Source organism: Cetorhinus maximus, chromosome 2 (genome assembly GCF_964194155.1).
Source record: "Cetorhinus maximus chromosome 2, sCetMax3.hap1.1, whole genome shotgun sequence".
In the NCBI taxonomy this organism is placed as follows: Eukaryota; Metazoa; Chordata; class Chondrichthyes; order Lamniformes; family Cetorhinidae; genus Cetorhinus; species Cetorhinus maximus.
This window is the reverse complement of record NC_135880.1, coordinates 215,530,544-215,553,780: the sequence shown is the minus strand read 5'-3', so window position 1 is coordinate 215,553,780 and position 23,237 is coordinate 215,530,544. Positions and strand designations below refer to the sequence as shown.

Sequence of the window (23,237 nt, the reverse complement as noted above, 5' to 3'; positions counted from 1 at the left end):
GGAATGAGACGAAGGTCATCCCCAGAGATTGCAAATTACAGGAATCAATAAGTCACAAATCTTGCTTTTCAGAGCGTCAAGGTTTCTGGAAACTATTTCTGATGCAGGCTCACAGCAAAAAAAAATTGACACTAGAAGTCCCGTACTTTTCACATCCTTCTGTAACTTTCACCTCAATGTTTATGTTAAAACACAGTTTGCAAATCCTTCAGGCCTGTTGGTTAAAACCGCGAGGTACAAGTATCCCCATGTTAATATTTTTGTACTGTGACCAGGGCAAGGATCACTACTCAGAAATGGCATTTTCCTATCCCTCACTTGCTTTTCAAATCCCACAGCCGACAGCTAGCATTCCAAGAGCTGCTGTATGTGCAGGAAAGTAAAAGCAGCAAAGGGAGTTTGTGCTCAAACTCAAACTGAGCTGGGGGATTTTGGTGTAGCTTGTAGGGCTCTGAGTCAGAAGGTTGTGGGTTCGAGCCTCTCTCCAGGCCTCGAATGCATACTCTAGGCTGATAGTAACAGTGTAACGAGCAAGTACTGCATTGTCGGAAGTACTATCTTTCAGCTGAGGTGCTAAGCCAAGGCAAAATCCCTATTTCCATTGATTCAGGTGGATGTTAAAAATCCATAGTTTAGTTCAAAAGGAGCAAACTTCTCCCATTGGACATCACCCAAAACAGGGTGAGTTATTGCTTGTGGGGCTCTCTATCCCCAAAATGGCCACCTCGGCTACTTATATATTTAAAGTGCTACAGAATGTAGTTCATTATGTGAAGCAACGGTGGAACTTTTTTGATAGAACTATCAGGCTGATTGATCTGTGATGTCTGGTCTAAATTTGTATTGTATGGCACATTTAATAAACAGTTGCAAACTTCATGTTAATACACTCCAGAAACTTATTTACCACAGATTCACCCCCGACAGGAGCTGTGAGCTTGTTTAAATATAATTGTACGGACAGCATAAAAATAGATTCACAGGGTTGGATTCCACTACTATGTTAGGACACCCATGGTGCTCTTTCTGTTGGTTAATATTTTTGCACCGCTTACGAGGAATACAAAAGCCTCAGGCTCCTACTCTGCTGCCACCACCCCCCCGGCCCCCTCCTCCAATTCCATCGCAACGTGAACAGCAACTTTCAAATGTGTGATTGACAAGGCCTTTATATTTTAAGATTCACAATTCATCAGTGGCCAAGTTTCTCCCAAGTTCTTCACTCAGCATGAGAAAAGTGTGCTCTGTTCCTGAAGTACCATCTACCAAGCACTGACTGCTTTAAAATGGACCATTATCTATGAAGGGGACGCGCAGTCCCTAAAATGGTTTGCAAAATCTTTCCTTTTCCTATTCTCATCTGAAGACATAGGTCCATGCATAAAAACCACTAATGATTCACAGTTTGGCCTGATGTCATCCCAATTTGATGTCCACTTGCACATTTTCTTTCCTCAGGGACTCGGGACCAGGAGGCGGCTAATCAGTTCTTGAGCCATTACCGCCATTCAGTGAAATAATGGTTGATCTGTATCTGAACTCCAGTGACCTGATTTGGCTCCGTATGCACTTTGGCTAGCAAAAATCTATCCATCTCAGGCTTAAAATTATGAATTCAACTCCAGCATCTGCTGCTTTTTTTGTGGGAGAGAATTCTACCCTTCTACTGCCCTTCAACCACCTTCTCAAGGGTAACTATGGATGGGCAACAAAAGCATCAGGAACAAATTGGAAGCTAAAACACCTTGATTCCCCTTTTTTTATTTGTAGCCATCCAAAAATCTTTCCACTCAGATGCAAAGTGACAAAGCCATATTAGCAATTATGATCATTTTCAACACCGCTCTCATTCCTGATATCGGTTCGGCGAGAATGAGATACAATCTACATCTGGCTAACTCCAATGCCAGTTTAAGGCTAAATTTTGACATTACGCACGATAGGTGGATTTTGAAGCTCTGTCTGGTGCAAAACTTTGGTCTTATTGTACTCACTGCAAGTGCAGCTTGTCATTTCTGAGCCGGATTTGTGACAATCGCAATTCCAGACATGGGCGGTTTAGTATCTTGCACAAGCTTCAGTTTCATTCAGGATTGTGACTTTGATCACCCAGGGCTCAATTTCTGTAGCAAGTAGCACTTCACAGGTTCCCGTTGGCCAACTGTTTTAAGTCCAGAGAACCCTTAGCAGATATTTAGAATCACTCTGTCTGGGAGTCTCTTGATGCCCATCTCAACAAGGGACAACATTGAGAGATGGCCTCAGAATATTCATTTAGCTATGCAATAAATCTGAATTGCAATCATTATGTTCAAGGGTTATTCTATTCAGTCTAGTTTGGTAAAAGAGGTTATTCACATGCTTTGCTAATTACACTACTATTAAGATTGAGGCTTGTGAAACTTTATGCAGGATTGACGAGACGCCAAACAGTGAGGAACGTACTGGGTAAATTGTGAATCAGACTCATTACAATGGGAACTGTTACCCAGAAATTTGACAAAAGCAAACAAGTCCCAAGTATTCACACTGCACACAGGGCATACTAATGCAAGCTCACGACTCAAGCATTAGTCAGTCTAGCTCATTGAGAAGGGGCATTCCAGTTGAGAGAAAGAAACTTACTTACTTCCAGGTGCCAGAAAAGCGCATACCTATGAATAAACTCACTGTATCAAGCATTAATCAAAAAAATAAATAAATCAGCTTGCACAGATTATTCTAGACAAGCCACAAAGCATTCTGGAAGCTGTCTGGGTGCCGCTATGAATTGTAAAACTAAGTCAAAGCAAGATGCTAGGATAGGATTGTTAGTGGGATTGTTGCTACATGCACTCATTACAGTTAGGATAGGGTTTGTTACCATATGTATTCATTACTGAAACACTTCAAAAAAAAATACACACACTTACACATCCAGCAACACCGACTAAAGAGGGTTAAATAAAGCTGAGCCTTGCTTATCTTGAAGGAAACTTGCAGAATGTGTTAAAATTATATAACATTGAGACTTATTTTTCTGCTAGTCATTTGTCTGTGCTATCTATATTGCTAAAGAATTTTGAAAGCAAGCAAAAACTGCCTCAGTCTTATTTACAGTCATCTATCTTCAGATGAATAAAAGATCAGACAATTAATAAGCAATTCTGTCACAGCTGTGGAAGGGTGTACAATTTCCAACCCCTCCTCCCCTCCTCCTCTCACTTGTCTTCCTCCTTACTGAGCAGCTTGTACAGGTCAACCAAATTAATCAGGATCCGATGGATGAGACAGCGAAGTCAGTGCCAACTACTAGGATGTAATGAAGATAACAACCAGTAGAGGGCATCTCATTGCACCCCACACCCCCACCGCTGCAAATACTTCTTTTTAAACTAAAAATAAACCGGAAAATCCTAGACGAATTTTAAACATATACAATATACGTATGTGCTGAGGTCTTCTTTCTAAAGCATGCAAAGAAAACGTGCAAAACTGCAGGGGAAAAAAAAAAGGAACAGGCAAAAGGTCAAACAAAAGAACTATTAGAAAAATAAAAAAACACAATTGAAAGTATTCAGCTTTTCCAGCTGTGAACAAATCCATCTGCAAGATCAAAGCTGGTCTCTTTCTGGTTCACTGGTACCATTAAGTTTAAATGAGATTTTGGCCACAGCCTTTATCCTGATGGCTGGAGACAGTCCCTGCTTTAAATTCTTTTATTACCCAACAGTAATTGGATCATTCACCCCAATCTGAATTCATCACCTCGGGCCAAATTGCAGGGATTTGAAGTTTGGACAACCAGCTGAAGAACTGTCTTCAAATTAAAATTCATCTGCACAAGACAGGCAGTCATTTCTCAAAGATGTTTACTGAAAAATTTGTCAGAGGATCTGCACTGTTGGGGAATTTTAATTGAGAGGGGATTGGGGTTAAGGTTGTGTGTGTGTGTGTGTGGGGGGGAGGGGAAAGGGGAATGGGAATAAACGGTGTCTCCTGGCAATTTAATTGAAGCAATCTAAATTTTAAATTTCCCACAGAAGATTTAGAATGCAGCTTTAGCAAAATTGGGGGGGGCCTGAAACCAAGAACAAAGACGCCCCCCAAACTAGTTCAGGTCCTCATAAGCCAATCAGAAAATGTGGAACCTTTATCGAGACTATCCTCACGAGAGACTTTAGCACATGGTGTGGCACTAAGCATATGCATCGCTGATTGAAGTTGAACATCCTGCTTGCGCGAGTCCGGGTATGAACTCAACACTGGAGAAAAAGACAACGGCTCAATGAAGATGACTGTCCGTTTTGAACTTGAAGAACAAACAAACTTGCATTTACATAGCACCTTAGCTCAAGGCTTGGATTTCCCCCTATTTTCCGTTTTGTCGTGATGTATTTTCTTTCTATGCTCTGCTTCAGCCTAGAAGTTACATTTTGGTGATATTAATGAATGCTCAAGCTGTGTGCCTGGGCTAAAACCTCTGCTGAAACCATGAACAATGGAAGCTTATAGCACAGAAGGGAGCATTTCAGCCCCTCATATCTTTGCCAGTTTTTTGCTAGAGTGCAATAAGACTAGCCCCGTTGGCTCTCTAGAGCCATGTATTATGCTCTGCTTCAAGTATTTCCTTTCCCCTTGAAAGACACAATAGTCATTATTTGCCTCAATTGCTTCCCATAGCAAATCACCTCATGTTCAAATAGTTCTCTGCTGAAAGAAGTTACTCCTAACTCGTAACTTTGATGGCTCCTTTAATGGACTCCCCAACTGGAGTAATCCAGTTTTCCTATTCTTTCGATCAAAACCTTTCATAGTTTTCAAAACCTTTACTAAGTTTTCCCTCAGCTTTCTCTGTTTCTGAGGAAGTAGCCCCAGTATTGAAAATCCTACCTTAGGCTAATGGATTTACATTCCTGGTATCATGTTGAATCTATATAGAACCTTTCTCTACCCTCAAAAACACTCGGCAGTTCCCAACTGGCAATCCCCCCCCACCTCCCGCCATCCCCTCACTCCAATATACTGTGCTGTGGTTCTCCCAGTGAATATGAGCGATATCGGTGGAAAATCTCCTGATGTCAGTGTCACTCTCAAGCCAGCTACAGCAGAGCTAGAGATAAGGGTCCATCTACCCTGTCCTCATTTCCCACGCCACCTATTCCACAGCCCCCTCGGAATTGGCTTTGCGCCAAATTAGAACGAGTTTTAAGCTACAGCCTAAGCCCATCAGGACTTGGCTTAAAACTCATTTCACACAGGATCCTTATAGCCAGACAGAAGCAGCATTGATTTGAAGCCAGTTCCCACAAGTGAGTTCCACGTGTCTGACCCACTCAATGGCTTTAACATCTTTTCTCAGGAGCACTCAAAAGTGCACACAGTACTCTAACCAGTGCCTTGCAAAAATTACCATAATCTTTTTGCTCTTGTGTTCTATGTTCCTATTTATAAAGCACAACATGCTATTGGCTGGTTCATGGCGATCATAAGGAACAGGAGTAGGCCATTTGGCCTATCAAGCCTGCTCCAACATCCAATTAGATCATGGTCAATCTGAATTTGGCCGTAACTCCACTTTCCTTGTAACCCTTAACTTTGTTAATCAAAAATCTGACTCAATCATCCATGAATATATTCAATGACCCAACCTCAACTGCTCTCTGGGGAAGAGAATGCCAAAGACTATTGACTCTCAGAAAATAAATTCCTCACCTCCATCTTAAATGGGAGACTCATTATTTTGAAACTGTGCACCTTAGTTATAGATTCCCCCATGAGGGGAAACATCCTTTGAGCATCTACCCTGTCAAGCCACCTCAGGATCTTATATGTTTCAATAAGATCACCTCTAAGCTCCATTGAGTATAGGCTCAACCTGCTTAACTTTTCTCCTAAGACAACCCCTTCATTCCAGGAATCAGCCTAGTGAACAATCTCTGAATTGCTTCCAGTGTAAGTATATTCTTCCTTAAGCAAGGAGACCAAAACTGAACACGGTACTCTAGGATTAGTCTCACCAATGCCCCGTACACTTGTAGCAAGACTTGCCTACTTTTATACTCCAACCCCCTTGCAATAAAGGCCAGTATTCCATTTGTCTTCATAATGGCTTCATCTACCTGTACTCTTAAGTTTAAGTGAAACATCTATTTCAACACTCAGGCCTTTCTGTTCTTCAACAGCCTATCACAGTTGTTCTGCAAAAGTTACATATCTAAGGTAGTTTGGAAAACTGTGGTTTAACCCTCTGCCATCTTCTCTCAGGCTTCCTACAACAATGTAAGAAACACACCATCAGAACCTGGTGACTTTCCATTGCTGGGTTTTCCAGAGCCACACCATTTTTATTTGTTCTACATTCTCCTCTAATACACCTGCATTCACATGTCTGCCATCTATTGTAAACACAGACAAAATGTCTAAAATGTCCACCATTCCTTCATCTTCATCGCTGAGCAGCTTTACCTATTTTTAAATTATTCTTTTTATATGTTTTTAAACAGGCCCTCAATACTGCCTGCTAGCCTTTTCTTAATACCTATTTAAATTTTCCAATCTTCACTTTTTAACCTCATCATATACATTTAGCGCTTCATGGGTTTCTTTAGTATTGCTTTTTCCGTAATATAGGTCTTATAAAATTTCTACACCGTTGTCTCTGTTCCTCCTCTGTACCATTTTCTCTGGTTCTTTCAACAATCAGTGAGACAATTTCTTAATTTACCATTCGATTGTGTTTATTCTGTTGCTCTGAAAGAGAAGAGATGATTGGGACAGAACATACAGGAGGCTGTTGCAACAAGCGTGGCAGGTGGATCACTTTGCATAGCACTTATTTTCAGAAATGAATCCAACTCCAGCACAAACAGGAGGACAATTAAATATTGTGCTTCTGTTGTAGACTAAGAGATGATGTGGGTGTCATGGCAATGCTGCATTCTGGTGACCAGGTTACCTACTCTTCTTAGCACAGGCTAATAGTTATTACATGATGCAAGAAAACTTTACAAGTAAAATCATGCTCGGATAGTTCCCATCAGGCTTCCAAAAATTGGCTTTATTTGATTCTGCTGCAATTTCTACCTATGTCTAATTCTCACTAACATTAACACTTCAAAAAGGTGTAGAGCAGAAAACATTTTGGGGAAATAAAATTGCTGCTTTACACTTAAGATACCAGAACACAGTGCGATTGGAGATCTTCCTATGCAACTCAATTTTAGAATAAAATGAACAATTTGCCCGATTATGAGAGGTTAGGGGTGGGTGCAACAACTTGTATGGTATCTTTAACTTAATAAAATATTTTAAGGCGCTTCACAGGAATGTTATAAGGTAAAGTTTGACATTACATAAGAACTAGGAGCAGGAGTAGGCAATTCAGCCCCTCGAGCCTGCCCCGCCATTCATTACGATCATGACTGATCTCATTTCGGCCTCAACTCCAATTTCCCACTCTCTCCCCATTACCTTTCAACCCGTTACTAATTAAAAATCTATCTATCTCCTCAAATTTATTCAGCGTCCCGGCATCCACGGCACTCTGAGGTAGTGAATTCCACAGATTCACGACCCTTTGAGAAAAGTAATTCCTACTCATCTCTGATTTAAATCTACCAACCCTTAGCCTAAAACTATGGCCTCTCATTCTAGAATGCCCCACAAGGGGGAATATCTGCTCCATGTCTACTTTGTCTATCCCCTTTAGCATCTTATATGCCTCAATTAGATCTCCTCTCATCCTTCTAAACTCTAGCGAGTATAGGCCTAAACTGCTCAATCTCTCCTCATAAGACAAGCCCCGCATCCCTGGAATCAATCTAGTGAACCTCCTCTGAACCGCCTCCAGTGCAACTACATCCTTCCTCAAGTAAGGGGACCAAAACTGTGCACAGTACTCCAGGTGCGGTCTCACCAATGCCTTGTACAGTTGCAACACTTCCCTATTTTTATATTCTATTCCTTTAGCAACAAATGCCAAAATTCCATTTGCCTCCCTTATTACCTGCTGTACCTGCATACTAGCTTTCAGCAATTCATGCACGAGGACACCCAGATCCCTCTGCACTGAAGCATTCTGAAGTTTCTCTCCATTTAAATAATAAGTCGTCTTTTTATTCTTCCGACCAAAATGGATAACTTCACACTTATCCAGGTTAAACTCCATCTGCCAAATTTTGGCCCATTCACCTAACCTGTCCATATCAATTTGTAAATGTCTTATTTCTTCATTGCAACTTACTTTCCCACCTATTTTGGTGTCATCTGCAAATTTAGCTATAGTACCTTCTATCCCTGAATCCAAGTCATTAATATAGATTGGAAATAGCTGGGGCCCAAGGACCGAACTCTGTGGCACCCCACTAGTTACAGCTTGCCATCCAGAAAAAAAACCCATTTATCCCGACACTCTGCTTCCTGTTGAGCCATATAAGGAGATATTGGGGCAGATGATCAAAAACTCATACAAATAGATAGGTATTAAGGAGTGCCTTGAAGGAAGAAACAAGAGGTAGAGAAACAGAGGTTGAGGGAGGAAATTCTGGAGCTTAGGTCTTTGGCAGCTGAAGACATGGGCACCATTGGTGGAGTGATTAAAGTCAGGGATGCTCAAGGAGGTTAGAATTAGAGGTGTGCAGACATCTTGGAGGGTGTGTGGCTGAAGAGATTACAGAGTTAGAGAGGGGCAGGGCTGTGGAGGTGCGTGACAGCAAGGATGAGAATGCTAAAGTTGAGCTGTTGCCCAACCAGGAGCCAGTGTAAGCTAGCGAGCAAGGAACAGAAGACCGTGGTTGTAACATGGCGCACCAGTGGATAGTTTGTAGGCTGGTAGAAAATCCACTCACACCGGTGATTCCCCACGTTAAGCTGCATGTCAGCGGAGAGGTCCATTGAGGCCGATATATTTTTTTCCACAGAACAAAACAGGGCAAGAAAAGAACATGAAATGCAGCACATTTCTCGCTCTCCCACCACTGCCCCCAATCTTGCCAAGAGCTCAAAAGGCACCCGTGATCAGCCTCTTGGGTGGGCAATCATGCCTAACAAGTGGAATTGTTTGTTAAAAAAATCTTTTAAGAATGGTAGCTTTAGATGAAGCCAGTGAAAAACAGTCTGCATGTGCAATGCAAAGCAGCTCCCCTATACAATGAACAATAGGCAACTTGGTCATCAGAGCACTGCAAGCAGTTGCCATAACACCCGCATAAATCTTCATCTTATAACAATGAATACATCATATTTGTCCAAAAAAAAACCAAGCAGAACATTCTAGCTACTATGCATTATCCATGTAGGTTCAGCTGCCTCAGTCATTATACATGCATGGTTACAATCTGTGCCCTCCATTCAGTTACAGCTATATCCCAAGCTTTTCATTTCACCCTGGCAGACACAGCACTGCTTCCCAAGTTTAAAATATGAACCAGCAGAATGCCACAATGTTCCACGGGAAACCTGATACATCCCAAACCGAGGTGTGCTATATAAATGCAAGTTGTTGTTGTAAAATGCCCACGTTTAAAACAGAAGGGAGGCACAGCAGGCACAAGGAGTTTCAGTCTGCTAGAGTTCCCATGGCAATCGCTGGAGCATAGTTTTTGATGTAACATTTACTTAAGGAGCTCTTTAAATTATACTGTAGGTATTGTAGGTACACTGCAAGTTTCTATTACTGTGATTTCGGTTCAATCCCATGTCTTCCACATGATCTACAAATCCAATAGAGAAAATTAAATCAAAGGAAGTCTACATTCCAAACTTAATAATCAATTTTTGAATTTCGGGTTACTCCTTCACCTCCTGTTAGTGGACTACGACAATATCAGAATGCAAGTTAAAGGGCACCATTAATATTTGCATCCTTATACCCCCGGTACCAGACCTTGACTGCCATTTTAAAGCAGGTAACTCAAAATGAGTGATTATTGCATGTATTGGTATTATGGCTGGCCATCCGACTCGTAGATCCTTTCCCTTTTAAAGTAGTTCCCATGTGAAACAGAGAGAGAGTCCAAGCTTATGAAATGCATTTGTTCGTCTCTACCTTCGATCTCTTGTGCAGCCCCTGTGAGAACATAGCGGTTCGGGTAGAAGAGGAGGGAAAAGACAAAAGAAAAACAAGTTTAGAAGTCAGCATTAGCCACGTGTGATTAAAGCTCTTACAAAATCAAGCAATCACAAGAACATGAATAACGCTTAGATTTACTGATAACCTGTAGAGAGGGAAACTTGCCGTATGATACAGTGTAGGCAATGCAGTCATTAGCGCAATAAGGTGCACAGTGTGTACTTAACACATCTATTCAGCTCCAAGACCAGACAGCTAGCGAAGCCCAATGCAGACTCTTATTTCCTTTCTCCCTTAAGTGCAAAGCTGTGCCAATGTTTCATTACAGAAGTCAGAGGATTTAACATCTTGACATGCATTAATCGCCCCAACAAACTCCTGTTCTGGCATGCATCATGACTGAGAAATTATTTAACTGCTCAGGTTAAAAAAAAAGGCATGCAGCATTCACCCAGATCACAACAGAAACACTTTTTAATGTCTTTTATCAAGAACTGTGTCAAAAAATACGAATGAAGCAATTTCTTCTAGAATTACAACTGTTGCGTTGGCAGATTGGATTCGAGCTCATTAACACAGATTCCCTGACAAGCCCACTGATGAACGTACAATGTGTACTTATACCACTCGGTGCTCTTAATTAAAAAAAAGGTTGAGTAACAAGTAACCCAATAACGTAACACTGAATTAGCTTGACAGAAACGTTAATAAGTCTTCACTTTATATGGCGCGCAATAAACATTGATGCTTAAAGCTGTGGGCTGTCTCACATCTGGAAGTCAACCCTACTGTGCCTTCAGAACTGTTCGAAAAACCAATCAATGGTGGGCTTGTTAATAAATTATTTACTGATCCCTGTTTACAACAACAACCATGTTACAAATGTAAATTGCACAGAATCAAAGTGGTAACAAAACACCAACTTACAAGATCACAAAACAAACAGAAGAGCACACTCTCTCAGCCGTTTTAGTTCAGAAAATGCGACAGTTCCCCCAGTGCAACATGCAATTGTTTCTTACATAATGCAAGGATTTTGCTTCTGCTATCCTGCATTTGACTCTGCAGAGAGCAGAGGTATAATAGAGCTAATGGCTTCTTACATGCTAAACTGTAGGACCTTTACCCAATGATTGGAGGACAAAAAGGAGAAATTAGTTGGCGAAGAAGGCAATCAAATAACACAGAGCACACTGATGTGCATCCCAGCATTCAGATAGAGAAGGGCATAGTGCAGCAATGAAAGTGAAGCTTTCTTAGTTAAGCAATGGCCACAGGGGTTCTCGAGTGGAAAAAAAATACACAAATACCGAGATAATTGGCTAGCAGTTCCTCTGTTGCTTTACATTTATTCCACAAGCAAAACCTTAATAGCTATATAACTTCCTACATTGAATAAACACACAGGAATTTCTAGCTAAATATTGGTAAAATTCTGACAGCCATTTTACTAATGCATTGCAAAATAGAAAGAACAAATCTAAAAGTCAACAGGCAATGCAATTTTTCTGAAAAGATTGTCAGACTCGGGTTTGCGAAAACGCTCAAGGTCTCCATAGCAACGACCTCATAAGGTCTGCCAATAAGTAACTGAAAAGTCCAAATCTGCTATTACAAGAAAGGTCAATACAGGCAGTTAAAATACTTCAACCATGTAATTTTTTTTGAAGTGCATCAGATAAATTATATTTACTGTTCAAGCGCAGTTGTGTTTATTCCAGATGCATCTACAGCATAACAATGGGGCAATCTCCGTTCTCTGGTCGTCAAAGAGCAATCGACTCAATCTCCTCTCCTCACCCACTTCATACCTTTTTTTTTGTTGTTCATCTACCAGAGAAATGTTAGCACTTGATGGTGGAGCACAGCATCAAACATTGGCATGTACTACTTGGGTATACCAGAGGTAGAAGCAGAGGAAATCTCCCTCCGCTCTGTCCTGACAAAATGACTTGGCTTCAGCCTCAATGTCCCCACAATGACATTTCGCATTTGAGTGAGCTTTGCGACCTATTGGAGCAAACTTGCTAATAAAATATTTACTGAAATCTATTGGTCCCTGTTTACAACAGCAACCAGGATACGCAAATATAAATTGTGCAGAATCAAAGTAGCCACAAAACATCAACTTACAAGATTACAAAATAAACAGAAGAGAGCACACTCTTTCCGCTATTTAAGTTCAGAAAATGCGACAGTTCCCCCCAGTGCAACATTCAATTGTGTCTTACATAATGCAAAGGGTTTTGCTTCTACTATCCTAACTGGAAGATCATGTCATGTGTTGATCATTCTATCAAGAAAAAACTCCTCAATATTAATCCTGAGTTTGCCTTTTACTAGTTTTCCCTTTTCATACTCATCAATCTCAAGAAATTTTCTACATATTCCTTTCCCACACTGTATAATTTTTTTATACAAGGCCATCCCCTTATTCGCTCCTTATCAAAAATGAAAAGCCCAATTTTCTCCAGCATTTTCTCATACCTTAGACTTCTGACAGAGGAGAGCTGATTTTAATTCCTGGTGGGAATTCGGCTCAAGGGTGGTGTTCAAAAGCCTGGAAGATTTTTTTAACTATGAATCTCAGAGGCTGGCTGTTTGACCAGCCCAGAGGTGCCCAGCAGCAAGGCAAATCTTGGACAGGGGTTGGAATGAGGTGTCTCGCAGGTCAGGAATGGGGCGAACCCAGGGCAACAGAAGCCGGGGTGGGGGATGGCAGAGGATGTATTGAGGAAAGAGGGGGAAACACCTGGAGGCACTCTCATGTCACTGTGTGTCCCTCTAAGTAGAGCTTTTCTATAGAAGCTACCTTTCATAGATTCCCAACAGATGCTCTGCTCAAGAACTGGTTAAAATGCCGTTTGGCCCCTTGGGCGTCTCTGTATTTGTTCATGAGGCTTCTGGTGGGTGGTTTATTGCCATTAAAACCAGCAATGTTAAAATTGCCTACTGGCGAAGAGCTGGAAATGACGCTACTCCATTTTAATCTCACCCTCCACTCTATTCCACTGATTGAGAAGAGTTAAAACTCATCCTTAGGAATCAGCTTTGAGACTCTTAATTGAATTGCCTCCAAGGCTTGTATATCTCCTCTGATGACTAGAATTGGAACAGTTCTGTATGTCTGTATGATTTAAGCCCTCCTCTCACTTGCACTCTACTCAATTGGGTATCTAGGTCCAATCTTATTTATTTTATTGATTGCTGTTCCGCAGTGGTTGGTCTAATTGAATGTCAAGTCTACTGTTTCATTCTTGGTTGGTTTGATGTTCTTCAAGTAAATTTGTTGCCATTTTTACTTCTTATATGTTGTAATTTATACTTGCCCATACTGAATTTTATCTGTCATCGTTCTTACCAATTACAACTGTGGCCAAGTAAATATTTAGTCTTCACACCAAGACAATTGCATCTAATTATACAAACCTTTAACTAAAAGCATTTATAACTGTGTGCAAACACAGATTAGAATTTTAATCATGTTGTTCTGAAAACTAAGGAAGTTATTCTAGCACCCTGGCCATCATCACACAGACAGATTATTTGGCCATTTATTCCTCTGCCGTTTGTGGGACTTTGCCATGTGCAAATTGGCCGCTGCAGTTGCTTCCTGTGGGGTATTCCAGTCTGCAGACATCTCCAATGCCAATGGCTTCTTGGCCCATATACTTGTCTTTCTCCAAAGCATTGTTGAGTGGACTAGATTTCTCTCCAGTCAGCACAGGGAAATCATACTTTCCCCATCTCACCAGAAAAGCATGTGTTAATGCCAGTTCAGTTTAGAATTACAACTTGTGCTTCTGTCTTGTATGTCCAATATCCTTGCGGTAAAAATGTTGGCTGTCAGTCGCTTTAACGGTAATGCTTCAAATACAGTGCAGGGTCATGCTGAGTCACAATCAGGAAAGATTTCAATTTGATCCCTGGTCTAAGTGAGCAGGTCTTAGACAGGTTAATGGCTGGGGTGGTTGACAGGCATCTATGGAGGTGCAGAGAAAAGAAATTCACTCGAGTTCCAAGCTTCCGATACGATGAGGAACTTCAGTTACGTAGATAAATTGGGTTTGTTTTCCTCGAGGGGAAGGTAGAGAGGAAATTTGATTGAGGTTTGCAAAATCATAATGCGTCTGGACAGAGAAGGTATGGAAAAATCGTTCCCAATGGTGCAATATTGAGAACCAGAGGGTACAGGTTTAAAGGTAGTTGGCAAAAGAAGCAATGGCGACATGCGGAACAACTTGTTCGCGCAACGAGTGGTTAGGAATGCATTACCTGAAAGTGTGTTGGAGGCAGGTTCAATCAAGGCAATTCAAGAACGAACTGGATTGTTATCTGAAAAGGATGATGATGCAGGGCTACAGGGAGAAGGCGGGGGAGTGGCACGAGGTGAACTGCTCATTCAGAGAACCGGCAGAGAGATGACAGGCCGAATGGCCTCCTCCTATACTGTAACAATTCCGTGATAGCTATCTGGTAACCCTTACTGGAATGTACACGTGCACGTGAATTGGAAAGAATAGGCTTGGGCTCAATTACAATGATCCTCACGGTCACACACAGTTTATGTTCACACATGAAGACTGGGTACCAAAGGATGCCTGACTCATGTGGAATGATGCCCCAGCACTTCTTCAGTGGAGGGGGAGGGGCAAAATGGGGGAAAGACATTAAAACAAACAAGCAGAAAAAGTACAGAATTCAGTATATTAACCAACATAGTCTACTTGCTTTATTTGCTGTTGACGTCAATCTCTGTGGCCAATGAAAAGAATTATAAATCTTCACTCAGAGCTCAATTGTGGTAACTACCCTACCATCTCTGCTTCACTGCAACCACCATTAATCAAAAGCAAAGAATCACATCAACCTTCCAGAGTTAGAAACACTGACCTGCTCTGTACAAATGCAGAAACGCAATGAAACCTGCGGACAGGTTCTGAATACTAACAGTTCCCACAAAGTGTCAAGCCACAAACGTTCTTTTGTGACAGAAACAACGTATAACACAAACACCAGAATAGGAGCTTTCTACAAAAGGCATACTGAGCAACACATTACCGTGGGGCTGAACACAAAAACCTCCCCCATGGGTACTGTACCTGTGAAAACAAATCTGCACTCACATATCAATGCTATGAGAATGCACCACGTGACATCTAGCACATGACCAACACTGATGTACCAAAATGCCGTGGAACAGTTTGCTGAGTTTCCACCTACAATTTCCTGGATAGTAAAATTCAAAGGATTCAGGAAATCACAGGATAAAAGCAAGCTGCAAGCATTTACTAACAGGATAGAACTGCAGTGAAAGGTGTGTAGAGATGGTTAATGTTGGAATTGTCCTGCAAGCTTTAAGTTGGTAAGCAGCTGTCCCCAATTGGGGAGGCATTAGGGCTTCATTACAAGAATATAAAAAGGGGTTCACACTGGGTGTTGGGGGGTGGGGGGGGGGATTTTTTTTATTCATTCATGGGATGTGGGCTTCATTGGCTGGACCAGCATTTATTGCCCATCCCTAATTAGAAGAGTTTGTCTCTTTACGCTGCAGGCTTGGAAATAAATCTGTTAAGGTGCAGGATGGCTTCAGGCTCATTCTTTCCTCATATTGGATTTGACAGATTACAAAGCTGTCCACTTGGTGGTTGAATGACACAGCCTGGAAATATACAGCACAGCCATTTGTGGGCTCATAGTGAGGGGCTGGATGGGTGGGTGAGGGGGTGCCAAGACTAATCCCTGTACTTGAATGGTAAAGCCAGAGTGAGGCGCGCCCATTATTGGGCCTCATGCCATTTGATGTTTAAGCTAGAGTAACCAAAAGGCAGATTGCTGGCAAAAAACGATTGATGCCCTCAGGTAAGTAATGAAAGGGGGGGGGGTCACCAGGAAAGACCTGGAGTGGGGAGGAGTGGAGGGGGTGGGGCGTTGCTGAGGGTTAAGCAGGTGGCTGACAGAGGTCCACATGCTTTGAATGTAGGGTCAGGAGAAGCACTCCAGCTCCTCTGGCTCCACATCCAGGTCAGGATATTTTAATATTGATCCTTGTAGGCTACAGCCTACTGCTTGTGGACCTGATGCAGTTTGCACAGGCTGTCTCATACCAAACAATCTTACAGTGGGGGGCTTTTGGGGGTCTGACAATCGTTTCAGGTATGGGCATTGCACATTGATATTCTGGGCCTTTACCATTATAGTGGGCAACATACTTCCAGCTCATAATAAGCATGTGCTTCTTGTCTGTCATATTGGAGGATTAAAAGGCCATTTAGTACCCAACAAATGGGCATTGTCCAGCTAAACTCTATGTCACAGAAAGGGAGGGGAGACCAAGGATGACACATACAAAGTGTATGGGAGGCCATAGGTGTTACAGAAAGAAATCTTAAACAGCAGGGAAAGGAGAAGACAGAGGCTTTTGAATGCAAGGAAAACTGGAGAAATTCAGACAGGAACCTGCTGCAAAAGCTCCTCCCGCTACGTTGATTCTGTATATCTGACAATTGAAATGATGTCCAATTGGGCACCCACTCAATGCTCAGGGAATAACCAGACCTTTTTGGTTTCATGCTTGACCATAGCGAATGCTGGTGATCTACAGAACTTTTATTGGGCGCTGCATCGCCTAGGGTAACATCTCACATGAAAAACAAAACAATCATGTCAGAAGGGGAATGAGTCAGAAAAGTCCTTTGCCGTTTCTCAGAATAAACGGCAAACAACGCACTTGCAGCAATGCACGTGGAACAGACCAGACCGCGAGGTTAGATCAACGTCACATCAACTCACGCTCAGCTTCTGCTTCGATCTCGGTTTATTATATATTATTTTGGGAAATATTTTGTTTATTTCGATTTTTAAATTAAAACTATGCAGACAGGTAGTGAATGGGGGGAAGCTGGTGGAAGTGAGCTGAAGCGATACACAGAGTTGCAACGCTTTAACCACAACTTCTGCTCTCAGCTCACCCGGACATTTGGCTAGATTTGGAACAGTAACTTTTTCATCCAAACAGTTGTCGTGGTCTTTCGACAAAAGGCTTTTGTTGCCTAAGTTGTTTTCCACAGCATTAAGGAAATGAGCTTCCTTGACAATAAATAGCTCCCTCCAGGGCAAATAACAAGCTGTTGCCATTGCTCATCACCAGACTGACCTCCACTAGTGAAGGATTTATGTCCTTTCAGCATCTCTGCGATTGTGCTCCCATGCTGCCACTTGGCGTCACACTGATAGACAAGGGTTCTACACCGATGGATAAAAGGCCCGATGAAAGGACGCTGCTACCTGCAGACGTTCAAAAAAGAAGCCGAAAAGCCTAGGATTCAACAAATAACTGCAGCAGAGAAAACAAACAAGTGCGAAACATGCCAAGTGTTGCCGACTACTGGAACAGGGCTGGATGTCTGTACAATCCACTGTTGCACGTCAGCGCACTGAGGTTTATACCTTACAAAACAATAAAATTGCCCCGTTGACAACTTAAAATGCGACTATGAGGATGAGAGTTTTCCCATGTCTACAGTGAACAAGCAGGGGTGGGAGGCGGGAAAGCCACAGTGACCTTTCCAGTGCTGTGGGCTTTACTGAGAAGTGATTTCAAAAAGAGAGCTCTGGCCTTTGGTTGATCAAAATCAATTCATCAATTTGTAACACAACTGGGGAGGGAACAGTTTTTCACATTAATCTTAGCAAATTGCAGAATGTTTCCTGTTGCCGTCACCACCTTCAGAAACAAATGCTGGTCAATATATTAACACTAGGATTGTCAACATAAGGCCCTGGCAACTGTATCCAAGGTGATGGAGAGATATTTGTTCTTGTACCTTTCATTGGCAGATCATCATCCGATGATATTTTCTGCATTCACACTGGCAATAATTATGCACCAAGAGCCAAAAAGAGCTGGACAGCCAAGCGTTTTTCAGCAGGAGCACGCTGCAGTGGTCCGGAGAAAGTAGAATACACACTTCACCTTCATTCAGTTAATGTTGCTCAGGTAGACTCCCACTATTATTACAAATTTCAGGTAGTGCAAATCAAATGATGAATAAGCAAACAAATCCAGAGCAAGATTGCTCCCTCCTGACTTCAGTCAATCGTCTATCCTTTGGAAATAAATGAAATGTTGCAGTCACTCAGTGTTATCAATCACATCCACTTTCACCCACAGAATAGATAAAAGCAAAATACTGCGGATGCTGGAAATCTGAAATAAAAACAGAAGATACTGGAGAAACTCAACAGGTCTAACAGCATCTGTGGAGAGAACGACAGAGTTAACGTTTCAAGTCCATATGACTCTTCTTCAGAGCTTAAAGAACAGCCATACGGATTTGAAACGTTCACTCTGCCTTTCTCTCCACAGATGTTGTTAGACCTGTTGAATTTCTCCAGCATCTTCTGCTTTTATTTCACCCACAGAATAACTGGTTTCAGAACAGAAGGCAAATCCCCTTCACATACTCAGCTGAAGGATTATCAAGAGTAAAATAAACAAAAGAGATGGGCAAGTTAAATAACCTTACCACAAACTAATTCTGTCTCCTTGACAGCACACACCACTAAATAATCTTCCCCAAGATGAGCTGCAAAGGTGCAAAGTGAGCTCACAATGAACAACTACTAAATATGGTGCTAACATTTTAAAAATGGAGAGATGGTGGCATAGAGGTAATGTCACTGCACTAGTAATCCAGAGGCTCAGGCTAATTCTATGGGGACATGGGTTCAAATCCCACCACAGCTGCTGGCTGAGTTTGAATTCAATTAATACACCTGGAATATAAAGCTAGTCTCAGTAATGGTGACCATGAAACCATCACCTATTGTTGTAAAAACCCATCTGGTTCACTCATGCCCTGAAGGGAAGGAAATCTGCCATCCTTACCTGGTCTGGCCTATATGTGGCTCCAGACCCACAGCAGTATGGTTGACTCTTTGACTGCCCTCTGAAATGACCTTGTAAGCCACTCAATACATGGGCAACAAATGCTGGCCTTGCCAGTGACACCCACATCCCATGAAAGAACATTAAAAAAAATCCTTTTTCATCCTCTGATTACAGCATAGAGTTATTTCATAATTTGGTAAAGTAAATCACCATACGTTTACAGTGTTTAGTAATACAAGCAGTGTAGCCAAGTGCATGATTATACAATGATCCGGATATGAACCTTGCCTCACCTTAGGCTCCACTCTTAGCCATCTCATTTTGTTATGGTGGATATACAAGTAGACTCTCAACTCCAGCAGGAGAATCTTTATAGTCAAGTACGTGTTTTCCTTTCCCACCCAAGTGCATACTGGATCAATGCCACAGTTTTTAAAGAGATACATTGCTGTTAACCGAGAGTTTAAACAGGTCTAATTTCTTCAACCACACTACTGTTGACCAGCTATTTCAGTTACCAGATTAGATATCAATCCTGTGAAGAAAGAAAGGTGACATAGCTCCAGGATTTGAAATATTATCGAAAGCTTTTTTGTACACTCCACTTTTCAAGCTTAAATGTACACACCAAATCATTGACACAACCATGACATTGAATGGGTCACATCATTTACAAACCTGGTAAAATTATATTGAAGCCACCCCATCTGCTGCATGATGTCCCTCTCCATCATTAAGCACTGGTGGTGAAACTAACACTGCCACCCTTTCTGCCGGGGAAGGCAACGTACGCTCGGTTTAATAGTGACAGCTTCTCATCTGTCATCTGCAGTCAGACACGATTTTCAGTTCAAGACTGGTAAACACTGGATATTCCACCCCTACCCCCACCCCCCTCTCTCTTTCTATCCTTCCCAATCAGTGGACAGTAGACCGAGCTCGTTTTGCTCTCCAGCTCTCCATAAATCACAGGGGCGCTGATTAGTTACATAATGCAAACAAAACAATTCCCAATCATCTGCCTTGGCAACCGTGAGGAACAAGAGATTTTGTTTTTTGACCCTGTTCCATTATAGAAGAAAATGAATAGAACACACTGTCGTACACACTGAGAATTTTTAATGTCCCATTTATAATTGGGCATGGAAGTAAGCCTTTGAAACAAGGAAGGTTCCAGGTTCAACCTCAGGCCTGTGTGGAGTTGGCTCACCCCAGCTGATTGCATAAAATTTACAGCATGGAGAAAGGCCGCTCAGTCCAACTGGTCTATGCAGGTATTTACGCTCCATGTGATTCTCCTCCCAGCCAATTCATATAAACTTATCAGTGCATCCTACTATTCCTTTTGCCATCACATACTTATCCAGTTTACCCTGATTGTATATTGGGTAGCTATGAAATTGGCTTGGGCACCCTACATACAGACAAACAGAAAACATAGGACCCAGAGATGCCTCTACTGATTTTTAATCCTTTATTCCACACTGGAAAATGGACTGGGGTCAACTGTGCAGGTTCCCCCTCCCCAGCTAGATAAACACCCTGCTGACACTTGATACCCCATTTCACACATTAAGGGCAACGACATAGGTCAAAATGATAGAAACCTGCCAGCAGTCGGAGAACTGTATCCTAGGACGAGCCAACATCCTCAGGTAGTGGGGATAGAACGAGGGGGGGAAAAAGCAATTTGGATTTTAGAGCCCAACATTAACATCTAGCCTCTTAATACATTCAAACAGCCCAGTTATAGCTTCCTGTATAACATTACTGCGATATTTACATTCACATCTTTTAATGCACCTTCAAATTGTGGGCTAATATTCAACGTTTACTGTTTAGATAGGATTGCCATTGTCATCTAATGGGATTGCCAGTAAGACTTTCATGAGCCAAAGTCGACAAAGGCACCTTCATTTCACTTTGATTGAGTCATCGCGTCAATACTGCACCATACCCGAGTGTGCACAGAGGAGCAATTCTACAACATGGTGCTCCCAGTGAGGAGCCTCGCTGGCTGTAAATGATCAGAAATCCAGGTGGAAAACAGCATGCCTATGAATTTCCAGCCACTAAGAGAAATTAATCATTACATGTTCGCAGCGTACAAAAATCCCCCACGGCAGAATAAAGTTGGAAAATTCCCTCAGATTTCTTCAAGCCAATGTCAGGGGTATGTTCTGCTATTAACACATTCTGCTATCTTACCTTTAAGCCACTATCAGTACTTTCTTTACTCTTTAACACTACCACTAACACGCCCTTTGTCTTGTGTCCATGACATCTTTGTCAATTCTCTCCTGAGCTCCCACCTAACCCTGACCTTCTATTTTGCTCCACCCACTCTTAAACAGTATAAAATCCATCACATTTCTACCTCTTCAGCTTTGAAGTCATACAGACTCAAAATGTTAACTCTGTCTCTCTCTCTCTCTCCACAGATGCTGCCAGACCTGCTGAGTGTTTCCAGCATTTTCCGTTTGTATTTTGAACTATACATGGTTTTGGTGTTTTGGCTATCTCAGTGGTTTATTGGGGAGCTAACTGAATAGTGCATTGATGGCACTCAACTAAACCCTGCATGCAACCTTATTTGTAAATGTTTGGTCTGCCGGTATTTCAAGGCAAAGTTTTACAAGCGTAATTCACCTCTTCAGCATTCATACCCAAATATAGCACAGGATGTCATGGCATCAAAGATCTAAGAAGAGCAATTCATTAGATCGAAAATGACAAGGGAAAGGATGAACAAAAGGGAACTCAATTTAGGCGTTGCCTACCATTCTATTCAAAAGAGGGAGCTCAGAGATTAATGACCTCAGTTGAAGAGACAGTAACCACAGTAACCAGGCCAACTTGCTTCTGATTCTGTCATTTTATAATTTAGCATTAAATTACTAGATCAGACTGGATTACTGGAAGCAGAAGAACCTACTGAATTTTCTGAACTGTCTCCGACTGATTTCTTGTTTCAAACACAGAGAGAGTTAATATTTGAGGGGAATGGGTGAGGAGGAGTAATTCAATAGACAGCAAGCAGCAAGTGGTCTCTACAGGGCACTTAAATGCCTTCCGAGCAGATACTAAACACAACAGGACAGAGCACGATATATATAACCAGCAAACGACTGTGAGAAGCTTCTCCAGACATGACTTTGATGAGAGCAACGATGCCCCATGCAATTGGTGGTCCCGTCACCAGAAATCAGTTTATACTTGGCACCAAACAAGGAGGAGTTCCAATCACGAGCAAACGGAGACACCCTTCCAAAAACATTTGAATCAGCCATTTGTCATCTGGGGCTTCTTAGAGCAGTAAAAGGGATCTTTCTTTTTCCTTTTATTGACACAGAATTGAATTTAAACCTGCAGAGTTTATTTAGAAATCTTACACATGAAGGCGGTCTGGTAGCAGTGTTGGTGCACTGGCATGCTGTGCGTGACACAGTCAATATGCACATACATCTATGCTTTTCCCAAGGTGAGCTGGCCATTGACCGGATCTGTTAGTGTCAGCGTATCAGCAGCTTTCTAACTTTCTGACAAAGCTTATTAATAATTTCAAACTGTGGGATTATAATGGAAGGGAAAAAATGCAAGGTTTTAAAAGGTATGTGATTAACCGTGAAAGATGTATCAGGTCCAAAACCTTCACGTTGTTGATGTATGGCAAATAAATCAAGAGAATCTTTTTACACTACACAGCACCACACGGTGATATCGTGAACTGGCACCGGGAGTGCAATTTGGCAGTTAACCCTTCACTGAGAGGTAAGCAAAGAACTTTGCCCTTTACAGTTCTTTTCTCAGGTGGAGCATAGCGTACCATAACAACCACCTGCATTTATGTAGCATCTTTAACAAAATAACATGTCCTAAGGTGCTTCACAGTGCCATTATAAAGCAAAATATAACACTGAAACCATATAAGGAGACATTTGGGCAGATAACCAAAAGCTTGGATCTAACAGGAAGGTTTTAGGGAGCTTTTAAAAAATTTATTCATGGGATGTGGGCGTCGCTGGCTAGGCCAGCATTTATTGCTTATCCCTAGTTGCCCTTGAGAGGATGGTAGTGAGCCATCTTCTTGAACCGCTGCAGTCCATGTGGTGTAGGTACACTCACAGTGCTGTTAGGGAGGGAGTTCCAGGATTTTGACCCAGTGACAGTGAAGGAACAGCGATATATTTCCAAATCAGGGTGGTGTGTGGCTTTGAGGGGAACTTCCAGGTGGTGGTGCTCCCATACCTCTGCGGCCCTTGTCCTTCTAGACGGTAGCAGTTGTGAGTTTGG

The 23,237-nt window shown here is 42.0% G+C and overlaps 1 protein-coding gene across 5 annotated transcripts in view; it reads right to left on the bottom strand.

Moving 5' to 3' along the window:
* Positions 1-23,237, bottom strand: part of cadm1a (cell adhesion molecule 1a) — a 391,655-nt gene that overhangs the window by 92,402 nt on the left and 276,016 nt on the right. For 3 of the 5 annotated variants that reach the window (XM_078532195.1, XM_078532191.1, XM_078532193.1), the window contains exon 2: positions 10,028-10,048. The exons of the other annotated variants lie outside the window; for them this stretch is intronic. In XM_078532195.1, coding sequence (XP_078388321.1) covers positions 10,028-10,048 — 21 coding nt within the window. The remainder of the gene's footprint in view (positions 1-10,027; positions 10,049-23,237) is intronic. 5 annotated transcript variants of the gene reach the window in all.